The 12,438-nt window shown below is 40.7% G+C and overlaps 1 protein-coding gene across 6 annotated transcripts in view; it reads right to left on the reverse strand.

Annotated features, from left to right (window-relative positions):
* Positions 1–12,438, reverse strand: part of Mapk9 (mitogen-activated protein kinase 9) — a 54,649-nt gene that overhangs the window by 13,053 nt on the left and 29,158 nt on the right. For all 6 annotated transcript variants that reach the window (XM_045152057.1, XM_045152058.1, XM_045152059.1 and 3 more), the window contains one exon: positions 12,280–12,418. In XM_045152057.1, coding sequence (XP_045007992.1) covers positions 12,280–12,418 — 139 coding nt within the window. The remainder of the gene's footprint in view (positions 1–12,279; positions 12,419–12,438) is intronic.

The following is a 12,438-nucleotide window of genomic DNA, read 5'->3' on the forward strand; positions in this document are numbered from 1 at the left end:
ACCACCATACCTGGTTCCAAGATCAAGTTTTTGTTTTCTGAGTAGTTTATGATATGTTTTCTAAATTTTTTTTTTAAATTTTTTATTTATTTATTTGAGAGCGACAGACACAGAGAGAAAGACAGATAGAGGGAGAGAGAGAGAATGGGCACGCCAGGGCCTCCAGCCACTGCAAACGAACTCCAGACGCGTGCGCCCCCTTGTGCATCTGGCTAACGTGGGACCTGGGGAACCGAGCCTCGAACCGGGGTCCGTAGGCTTCACAGGCAAGCGCTTAACCGCTACGCCATCTCTCCAGCCCTGTTTTCTAAATATTTTGTGATATGTAGTCAAATCCACATATGCAGAACCCAAGGATCTTGAGGGTCAATAGTACCTCACAACCCCATAGTCCCTGATATCTAGGCTGGTCTAGAATTAACAACACAGCCACATGAACAAAGACGGCCTCAGCAATGCAGGTTCCCAAACACACACAAACAGCAGGAAGCCATGGAATCCACTTTCACCTGCCAGCTCAAGGAGCCCAAGTGCATTCGAAAACATACCAGGCCATGACAGGACACATATACCTACCAGAAAGCTGTAGGTACAGACCAATTTTGTAGGAACAACTTTACCCTCTACTGCCACCTGCTGGAAAACTAGCATTAAATACAGGTCTGGGATGTCTGTATATACAGCTGTCCTCACATGTGGTGCACAAGGCAAGGCATTACCAGCAAGACTGTGCAAGGCAGCTGATGTTTGCCATAGAACGAAGGGGGTAAAGAGGGCACAGAGGTTCCTGAGAGCTTTTCTGATGCCCACATGCTTTCTCCAATCAGCTTCATATCTACAGTCAAACATTCCAAAACCTAACCACTATCAGGTGACTTGAGGACTCCGACATCTGCCCCACAGAGGGCTGTTAAGATGACTACTAAAGCATGGCAGTCACAAGGAAGCAATAGCCACATCCCAGAATAAGAAGGCAAGAACAGAAGAGCAAGGTGTTAGGCAGCCAACCACCACTACTGCTTGCTAAAATCCCAGATCCAGACCCACAGACTGAGGAGGCAGGATCTGACACATTATGACAAATGTCTGCTCCTTTTCCACAGGGGACATTAGCACAGGTGGCTGAACACTGGAAAGGAGAATGACCAGATATCTTCAGGATGAATGGATATAAATTCTAGTGGATGCTGAAGCAGACCTGAGGCATCACCAACCCTCCTCCAATGGGGAGAATTTGGTGAGGGGCCAGTTGGTGGAATCTCATTCAGATCTCTTCACATCATATTATGATGGAGGTGAAGGATTAACACAGACCTGGAAAAACTGAAAGAGGGTATTGTTATCCATCTCACATGAATGTGAAAGCTTCGCTTTTACAGTCAGCATGGTAGAATGCATTTGTCCATTCAACACACAGACCCAAGGCCTCATTAATCTGCTTTAGCACCTATACAAATCCAGCAGTCACTGTGAGCAGGACTTGTGGATGGTTAGTCATGTGGTAGTTTACAGTCTTCTCCAGAATATGTGGCATCTTCAAGGACTGGATGAGCAAATTAGGCTGAGACATGAGGGGACCTCTGTCCTTGTGAAGCAGGTCAAAGAACCTATATGGGGGTTACTCCAGCTGCCAAGTATCTCAGATCCAGCCATACAATCAGGGGTGGGGAGATGTCCACTGGATAAGCCTCAGGGCCCAAGTGAAAGTTTGGGTCACATATCAAATAAGCCACAGGTACCTGTCAAGTTGGTAGTTGAGAAAATAAGGGGAAAGGAAGAGAATGAAATCATGTGACACTGACATGCAGTGATTTGAACATGAAATGTCTCCATGACCTCATGAGCTTGTGATGAAGCCTTATACTCAATCCTTAGCTAGTAGACCCTTATGAAGGAGTGTGTCACTGGGGAGCAGAGGTTTATTAGTACAACCCTACTGGGTACTACCTCATTCTTGTTTGCTCCTCCCTAAATTGTGACAATGTGAGTCAGCTTTCTGCTCTGCCATGCTTTCCACAGCGTGATGAAACTTCCCCTTGAAACTATGAGCTGAAATAAATCCTTTCTTCCCATAAGTTGTTTCTGGTTGGGTGTTTTGTCCTAGCAACAAGAAGGTAACTTACATCAACTTATACTAACCTGAGAAAGAGGGGACCATGTTAACCAGAGGAAAGCTGCCCCTCAAAGCAAGTGGAGAACAGAGCTATGAGGACCATGGAAATGAAGCAAGTGGTCTCCCTCTATGGATATACAAGTAAAGAAGACCTCAGCTACTACTTTCTGAACCTACCAATCTGTGCATCTCCATGGTGACTCTAAGCTACTGACTGAGCAGCAGAAGGAGTGAGTCAGGTCTACTTCTGGGAGACTCCACAGCCTACTGTTAGGTGACTTGAGGACTACCATGGCTGAGCCAATGCTTTCTGAGAGCCTCTTTGACCTTCCTTCCTCCCTCCCTTGTCCAAGTACAGGCCTGTACTGCTCTTCTGACTTGTACCCACACTGTCTTCCCACAGGGCTTCTAACAAACCTCTAGCAGGTCCAGCCTCATTGTGGAAACCACATGCCCTAAAGGGAATGAGAAGTGGTAAGTGTCAACCTCAGAGACCTGCCCAAGGCAGGACAATTTGGACCATGATACTCAGAAAAGGTATGAGTGAACTTCTGGACATTAAGAACACCAAATAGACAAGGCCAGAAAAGTACTTGGGCTGGAGAGATGGTTAAGCAGTTAAGACACCTGCCTGAGAAGCCCAAGGACTCAGGTTTGATTCCCCAGTACCCACGTAAGCCAGATGTACAAGGTGGTGCATATGTCTGGAGTTCATTTTCAGTGGCTGGAGGTCCTGGTGTGCTCATTCACTCTCTCTATCTGCCTGTTCTCTCTCTCTAATAAATAATAAAATATTTAAAAAACATCAAAAAAAGAAAAGTACCTCTCTCACCATATTATAATTATACTACTAAACACATAAACCAAAGAAAATATACTGAAAGCACTAAAACAGAAGCATCAAGTCACCTATAAAGGCAAGCCCATTAGCATAATAGCAGATTATTCAACACAAACTTTAAAAAGCCAGAGGGCTTGGAATGATATATTTCAAGTTCTGAAAAACAGCAACTGTCAACTAAGATCACTATATCCAGTAAAGCTATCCATCATAATTGAAGGAGAAATGAAAATTTTCATGCCAAAAACAGGATAAAGGAATGCATGACCACTAAGGCAGCTCTATAGAAAATACTTGAAAGGATCCTTTTGACTGAAGAGAAAGGCACATACATGATACCATAGGAAAAATAAAAATAAAAATAGTTAATACACAGAGAGGAAAAATGGGAAGCACTACAAAAGCAATAAGAATGGCAAGAACAAATACACACTTTTCAATAATAACTCTTAACATCAATAGCCTCAATGCCCTAACCAAAAGACACAGGCTTGCAGACTGAATTAAAAAGCAGGATCATTCTGCTTGTTGCTTCTAAGAAACTCACTTCTCCATAAAAGACAGACATTACCTTAGGGTAAAAGGATGGGAAATAGTATTTCAAGCCAATGGGCTTAGGAAATAAGCAGGTGTTGCTCTCCTAATATCTGACAGATAGACTTCAAGCCAACATTAGTTAGGAAAGATAAAGAAGGTCACTTTATATTGATTAAAGGAAAATTTTAACAGAAGACATAATAATTTTAAACATATGCACATCAAACATGCATGCTCCCAAGTTTATTAAACAAACACTACTAGACTTAAGGTCACAGAGAACACCAAGTACAACTGTAGTAGGTGACTTCAATTCCCCACTCTCATCAATTGACAGGTCATCCCAGCAAAAAAATAAACAGAGAAGCATCCACATTAAATGACATCTTAGAACAAATGGATCTAACAGATCATTCCATCCAAATGCCACAGAATACACATTTTTTTCAGCAGAACATGGAACATTCTCTAAAATAGACCATATATTAGGACACAAAGCAAATCTTAACAAATACAGGAAAACTAAAATAATTCCTTGTATTCTATCTGATCACGATGGGATTAAAGTACAAGTCAATATCAAGAAAGACTGTAGAACATACACAAGTTCATGGAAACTAAAAAGTACACTATTGAATGGTGAATGTGTCATTGAAGAAATCAAGAAGGATATAAAAATCAGTAGATGCAAAGATCAGGACATAAATTAATGAACTAGAAACCCAAAAATACAATACAAAGAATCAATGAGTAGCTTAGTGGTTAAGCACTTGCCTGTGAAGCCTGAGGACCTCGGTTTGAGGCTTAATTCCCCAGATCCCACGTAATCCAGATGTATAAGGGGGCACATGCATCTGGAGTTTGTTTGCAATGGCTGGAAGCCCTGGCATGCCTATTCTGTCTCTCTCTGCCTCTTTCCCGCTCTTCTGTCACTCTCAAATAAATAAATAAAATTAAACAACAAAATTAAAAAAATAATTAATGAAACAAAGAGTTGGTTCTTTGAAAGGATAAACAAGATTGATAAACTCTTAGCAAATCTAACCAAAACAGAGAAGAGACACAAATTACTGAAATTAGAGATGAGGGCTGGAGAGATGGCTTAATGGTAAAGGCACTTGCCTACGAAGCCTAAGGACCCAGGTTAGATTCCCCAGGACTAATGTAAGCCAGATGCATATGGTGGCACATGCATCTGGAGTTTGCTTGCCTCAGCTAGAGGCCCTGGCACACCCATTCTCTCTCTGCCTCTTTCTCTCTCTAACAAATAAATAAAAATAAATTAAATTTAAAATAAAATAAAGTAAAATTAGAGATGAGAAAGGCATCATTACAATAGATACCAATGAAATTCAGAAAATCTTAAGAACATGCCTTAACAACAGACAGATCTATAGCCAACATTATACTAAATGGGGAAAAACGGGAAGCATTAACACTAAAATCAGGAACAAGACAAGGGTGTCCACTGTCCCCACTTTTATTTAGTATAGTACTGGCATTCTTAGCTATTAACAATAAGATAAGAAGCTGGGTGTGGTGGCTCATGCCTTTAATCCCATCACTTGGGAAGCAGAGGTAGGAGTATCGCCACTGAGTTTGAGGCCGCCCTGAGACTACATAGTGAATTCCCAAGCTAGAGTGAGACCATACCTTGAAAAACCAACCAACCAACCAAAGAACAACCAAAAAAAAAAAAAAAAAAAAACAAGACAAGAGACACAAATAAAAGAGATACAAATTGGAAAGGAAGAGATCAAATTATCATCATTTGCAGAAGATAGTATTCTGTGCATAAGGGCCTTAAAAACTCTACCAGAAAACTGTCAGACCTGATAAACACTTTCAGTAAAGTAGCAGGATACAAAATTAATACACAGAAAGCCGTAGCCTTCCTATATACCACCAACAGACATGCTGAGGATGAAATCAGGGGAACACTCCCATTCACAAATTGCCTCAAAAAAAAAGTATGTTGGAATAATCCTAACTAAGACCATGAAAGATTTCTATAATGAAAACTTTAAAACAATCAAGAAAGAAATTACAGAAGACACTAAGAAATGGAAAGACATCCCATGTTCATGGATTAAATGAATCAATATTATGCAAATGTAATACTTACCCAAAACAAAAACACATTTAATTCAACTGCCATCAAAATTCCAATAGCATTCTTTGTCAAAATAGAAAAAACAATCCTTAAATTCATTTGGAAACACAAAAGACATTGAACAGCAAAAACAATTCTAAGCAACAAAACTGAGGCTGGCAGTACCACCATACCTAATTTTAAGATATATTACAGAGATGTAGTAACAAAAACAGCATGGTACTGGCACAAAAATGGACACATGGATCAGTGGAACAGACCAGAGGATCCAGATATAAACCCAGGTAGCTACAACCATCTGATTTTTTTTTTTTTTTTTTGAGTAGGGTCTCACTCTAGCCCAGGGTATCCAGGCATTTACTAGGTAGCCTCAGGTTGGCCTCAAACTCACAGTGATCCTCCCACCTCTGCCTACCAATGGGATTAAAAGCGTGTGCCACCATATCCAGCTAAGCTATCTGATTTTTGAAAGAAAAGTGCCAAAAATATTCACTGGAAAAATGAAAGCCTCCCCAACAAATGGTGCAAAAACTGGATATCTATATATAGAAAATGAAAAATGCATCTTCATCTCTCTCCATGCACAAGAATCTAGTACAAGTGGATTAAAGACATCGATATGAGACCTGAAACTCTAAAACTGCTAGAGGAAAAACTCGGGAAAAGACTTCGACATATTGACATAGGCAATGACTTTCTGAATACAAACCCAGTTGCTCAGGAAGTAAAACCACTAATCAACCACTGGGACCTCATGAACTTAAAAAGCTTTTGTATAGCAATGGACACTGAATAGAAAAGAGGCAACCGACAGAATGGGAGAAAATATTTGCCAGCTAAATATCTGACAGAGATTTAGTATCCAGGATATATAAAGAATGCAAAAAAATAAATTATAAGAAATCAAACAACCCAATAAAAAATGTGTTATGGAATTGAATAGTTCTCAAAGAAGAAATATAGGTGGCCTATAAACATCTAAAAACATGTTCTACATCCTTATAGCATGAGGGAAATGCAACTTAAAAGTACTTTGAGATTTGATTCCATCTCATTTCTATTAGAATGGCTATCATCAAGAAGAAAACATGAAAATTTATATAATGGAGTTCTACTCAGCGGTAAAGAAAAATGAAGTTATGAAATTTGCAGAAAAATGGATGGACCTGGAAAGTATTATACTAAGTGAGGTAACCCAGGCCTAGAAAGCCAAGCGCCACATGTTCTCTCTTATATGTGGATCCTAGCTACAGATGATTGGGCTTCTGCGTGAGAATGAAAATACTTAGTAGCAGAGGCCAGTAAGGTAAAAAGGAGACATAAAGGGTAGAGAAAGGAAGGGAGGAGGATACTTAATAGGTTGATATTGTATATATGTAATTACAATGATTGTAATGGGGAGGTAATATGATGGAGAATGGAATTTCAAATGGGAAAGTGTGGGGGTGGGGAGGGAGGGAATTACCATGGGATATATTTTATAATCATGGAAAACGTTAATAAAAATTAAAAAAAAAAGAAAACATGAAAAAATGATGCTGGTGAGGATGTGGAAAAAGAGGAACCCTTCTACACTGTTGGTGGAAATGTAAACAGCCATTGTGGAAATCAGCGTGGAGGTTCCTGAGATAGCTAAAAATAGATGGACCCTATGGTGGTTTGATTCAGGTGTGCCCTATAAACTTACGTGTTCTGAATGCTAGGTTCCCAGATGATGGAGATTTGGAAATTAACGACTCCTGGAGGCAGTGTTATTGTTGGAGGGGGGTCTTAATGGGTATTAAAGTCAGGGTCCCCTTGCCAGTGTTTGGCACACACTCTGTTGCTATTGTCCACCTTGTGTTGGCCAGGGATGATGTCCACCCTCTGCTCATGCCATTGTTTTCCCCTGCCATCATGGAGCTTCCCCTAGAGCCTGTAAGCCAAAATAAACCTCTTTTCCCACAAGCTGCTCTTGGATGATTACTACCAGCGATGCCAATCAGAATGCAACAGTGAAGTGGTACCAAGGAGTGAGATTGCTTTTAGACACCTGACTGTGTGGATCTGGTCTTTTAAAGGAGATGATTTTCAAGAGGAATGTGGATTTGAAACCTTGGCCTAAGAGGCACCTTGCAGTGCTGTAAGTACAGCTTGATGGACTATTCTGGCCAGAGTTGAAATACCTGAATGCAGGTAAGAACTATGGACTGTGAGGTTTGGCTTATGAGGGTGAGAAAGAGCTTTACTTGGACTGAGCTAGCAGTTTGTGTGAGAAGCTTGCTGTTATGCCTGTGTCCTGAGAAGTTGTGCAGGGTTGTATGGAGGAATGAACTAGTGTAAGCAAAAGGATATGGCACAGTAAAAAATCTTTGGGTGAACTGCTGCCCAGTTCAGCTGCAATTGAGAAATAATTAAAACCTTTGAGATTGGGCCAGATGACTTGCACTGGGTCAACAGGAAGAATGTAGACTCTTTTGAAGGAGGCTGAGTGTTCAAGGAGTGACCTATTCTTCAAAGTCTGCTTTATGATCCCCTTTCCCCAGAGTAACAAACTGGCACTCTACTTGGTATTGTGGAGTATAAGAAATGAAGGAAAGAGAGGGTCATCGAGTTTGCAACATGGTCTTGTGTTTTGGAAATGGCCATGGGCAGTGTGAAGCAGGTTTGCTGGATACCTATATGAAGACCCCATGGGGACATGAGGATGAGCCATAGATTGCAGTGGAGACCCAGTGGAGATGCTGGTACCATGAGACGGCTGCTAAGGAAAGCTATCAGCCCTGGATGAAGTTTTCCAGGACTGTGTGTAGCCTAGCTGGAGAGGTGGAATTGGAACTCCAGAGACTTGTTGCTGGTTAGAATTATTGGAGACTTGTCACTGGCTAGAGTTGTTGGACTTGAAGCTACAGAGTTTGATGTTTGCCTTGTTTAAATTTTGTATTGCTTGAGTATTTCTTTGCTATGCCCAATGTCATCTTTTGCAGTGTGAATGTTTATTCTGTGACATTATGGTTTTTTGTTTTTTGGGTTTTTTTTTTTTTGGTATTATGGCTCAGTTAAAGGACCTTGAATTATGGGGATATGTGAATATCATTGCAATTGATAAAAACTATGGGAACTTTTAAAGTTGGATGAAGGTACTACATTTTATATCATGTATAGTTATCAATTTATGGGGGCCAGGGGTGGAATGTGGTGGTTTGATTCAGATGTCCCTCATAAGTTTAGGTGTTCTGAATACTAGGTTTTCGGCTGATGGAGATTTAGGAATTAATGCCTCTTGGAGGCAGTGTTATTGTTGGGGGCGGGCTTATGGGTGTTATAGTCAGTTTCCCCTTGCCAGTGTTTAGCACACTCTCCTGTTGCTATTGTCCACCTTGTGTTGTCAGGGGGTGATGTCCACCCTCTGCTCATGTCATCGTTTTCCCCTGCCATTGTGGAGCTTCCCCTCAAGCCTGTAAGCCAAAATAAACCTCTTTTTCTCAAAAGCTGCTCTTAGTTGGGTGATTTCTACCAGCAATGCAGATCTGCCTGTAATTTCCCCCAATATATTCAATATTTTATTAGTTCGTAGTTTGGATCTACAGCCACTTGACTGGAGAAGGTATCACTGGGCAGATTTTTAAAGTGTGGTGGTGGGTTTGAAATTCCAATCTAAAGATATGCAAAGTGTGCCTAGTTGGAGTTCCTGAAGTGTGCTGTGTGGTGTGGCTTTTTTTCTCTCTTAGCTTGTTCCTTTGAGAGGGGGCCGCCTTCTTCTGCCATTATGGAACTTCCCCTGGATCTGTAAGCTTCAATAAATATCCCTTCCCCCCATAACTGTGCCTGGTTTGAAAGTTCTTCTCAGCAAACCTGAAGATGTATGCTACATACTTCTTATACATACTTTAAGAACACTAGTTACTACCTTAGAGCTACTTGCTCACCTATGTTTGTTGCTGCTCTATTCACAAAAGTTAGGAAATGGAACCAGCCTAGATGCTCTTCAATTGATAAACAGATAATGAAGATGTGATACAGTTATACAATGGAGTTCTATTCAGCAGTAAAGAAAAATGAAATTATGTAATTTGTAAGGAAATGGATGAATCTGGAAAGGATTATACTAAGCAATGTAACCCAGGCCCAGAAAGTTAAATGCCACATGTTCTCTCTCATATGTGGATCCTAGCTACAAATGTTTAGATTGGTATTTGAGTTGGAGTAAAAGTCAATAGTAAAGGCCAAGAAGCTAGAAAGGGGCTATAAGGGTAGGAGGAGAAAGGAGGGTACTGTAGCTATGTAATTAGAGGGGCAGATTACTATAGATGGAGTGGTCTAAGTGGGATCAGGGGGAGAGATAAAGGAAGGATGGGAGGGGGCATAATCAAAATTTAAGATGCTATAAATAAACCATATAGAAATCTACTTCTTTGCTAGACAATAATATATATGCTTTAAAAAATTGAGAAGTCAGGCATGGTGATGCATACCTTTAATCCCAGAATTTGGGGAAGCAGAGGTAGGAGGATTTCTGTGAGATTGAGGTCACCCTGACAACACTACATAGTGAATTCCAGGTCAGCTTGGGCTAGAGCAGGGCTACCTCAAAAGAGAGAGAGAGAGAGAGAGAGAGAATAAATGGGCCAAAGTATCCTATGGACATGGATAATGGTGTATCCAGAAGCCATAGGTTGTTATTAGAAAAATTTCATTGTCAGAGGTAGAATACCTTCCAATGAGTTGTTCGTTGGCTAAGGAGGTCCCTGATACAACCCCCAAATTATTGATCATCGCCAAGGCTCTTGATTGCCCATCAGATCTAGATGGTAAGACCCTACTGCTAAAGACTCCACATGCTTGTTGCTGTAAGTCACTGAGAAGTCAAGCTTGAGCTGAGCTAGAAGCCTCCTTCCTGTTGACTAGCTGTCAGAACACTAGAAAGACATATCCTGCATGGAGCCTTTTGGGAGAGAGAAGTCATCAATGGTGTTAACAGTAGTGTACCGTATAAGCCTTAAGATTAGTCAGACAGGCCAAATGAGTCAACTGGTGTAATAGTGGCATGTTTCTTATAGCAGAAACCAAAGGCATTCTAACTGAACTGGAGGCCCATTCCACATGTCTGGTACTGAAAGCCTAGTCAAAAGCCTAGGACTAGGGAGGTCAGGAGTCCTAGGGAAGTAACACCTGCTGTTGTTTAGCTAAATGCATATATTGTGTTTACCAAACTGCCCTTTAAACACTTTTTTATGTGTATACCCATATATTAATGCTATTCCCACTTTTGATTAGAGAAGTTTATCTTTTCAGATTGTGGTTGACAACTGGGATGACTCATAAGTCACCACAGTACTGAGAAGAAGTGACAGTGAAATGTTCAGCACTGGGATATCTCTATCACACCCTCCAATGCTCAGAGACCATTGCAGAAGAGGTGGCAGAAAGAATGTAAGAGCCAAAAGAAGGGTAGTACTGCTTACAGCGCTATCTTCCAGACACAAAATGGCTTTGATATTCATGATCTCATAGTGCCTGACACTGTCTACACAAGACTCATAATAGAAGGAAAAGATGATGACATCAATATAGAAGAGAGATTAATTATAGTGAAGAATGGATTCAATGGAGGTTGGATTTGAGTGGAGGAAAACAGGAATGTGGAGGGAATGATCATAGTTTACTGTCTATACTTATGGAAGCTGTCAATAAAAAGTTAAAAAACTATTTATTTATTTGTGGGGAGAGAGAGAAAGTAAGTATGGGTGTGCCAGAACAAACTCCATATACATGCACCATTTTGTGCATCTGGCTTTATGTGGGTACTGGGAAACTGAACCAGGGATGTCAGGCTTTGCAAGCAAGTACCTTTAACTAGTAAGCCCTCTCTCCAGCCCTATTCTTGGCTTTTAAATTTTACTTGCTGTGGTAGTTTGAATGGGTACCCACCAATAGATTTCGGAGTTTCATTAAAGCTTCTTGTATTTCCAACTACCTGGCTGGAGGAGGTGTCATTGGGTGGATCCTGGGGCCCTGGGATCCAGCCCTACGGTGTTTGTTACTGGGGGAAGATCTGAATTTCAGTCTAAGATATGCAAAGTGCTTGAGCTTTGCCTGGAGTTCCTAAGTGTGCTTGCTTGTGTTGGCTGTTTTTTTCTCTGCTTGGATTTGTGAAAGCAGGCCAGCGTCTTCTGCCATTATGGAATATCCCCTGGATCTGTAAACCAAATAAATCCCTTCTTCCTCCCATAAACTGTTTGGTCTGGAGGTTTAGCACAGCAACGTGAGGCTGACTACTATACTTCTTGGCAGTGGTAACATCATATGGCAAAAAATACTAACAATGGATGAATCTTGGGAAATGGTGCTGAGGAGTTCTTTGTCTCATCTTGTAATTTTTCTTTAAGTTTTAAGTTACTTCAGAGTGAAGAGTTTAAAAAAGGCAAAGAGATTCCTCTGTAGCACCCGCCTGGGACATGGGAACCCTGTGGCAGCAATCTGCCTCTTGTGTCCACAGTGCCTGAACCACATGGGTCTTGAGCTAATCAGGTGCTGATCTGAACAGTATTTTGAACACAACATGATCCCATAGTTAACTTGGATTTTCAACACTGCCAAGTTAAAAATAAATATATTAACTTCTTTTGTAACTTGAGGATTTTCAGAACCAAATAATCATGATTTTAAAAATAAGATCATTATACTACTACTTACTCTATGAATTATACCAGCTGAATGCAGATGTTTAATACCACAGAGCATCTGGTAAAGAAGGTAGGACATTCTTTCATGGTCCAACTCCATATGAATAACCTGACACAAGTTAGCATCCATTAATTCCATAACCAAGTACCTGAGGGTTAAAAGAGATCA

The sequence above is a fragment of the Jaculus jaculus genome, chromosome 6 (assembly GCF_020740685.1).
Source record: "Jaculus jaculus isolate mJacJac1 chromosome 6, mJacJac1.mat.Y.cur, whole genome shotgun sequence".
NCBI lineage: Eukaryota > Metazoa > Chordata > Mammalia > Rodentia > Dipodidae > Jaculus > Jaculus jaculus.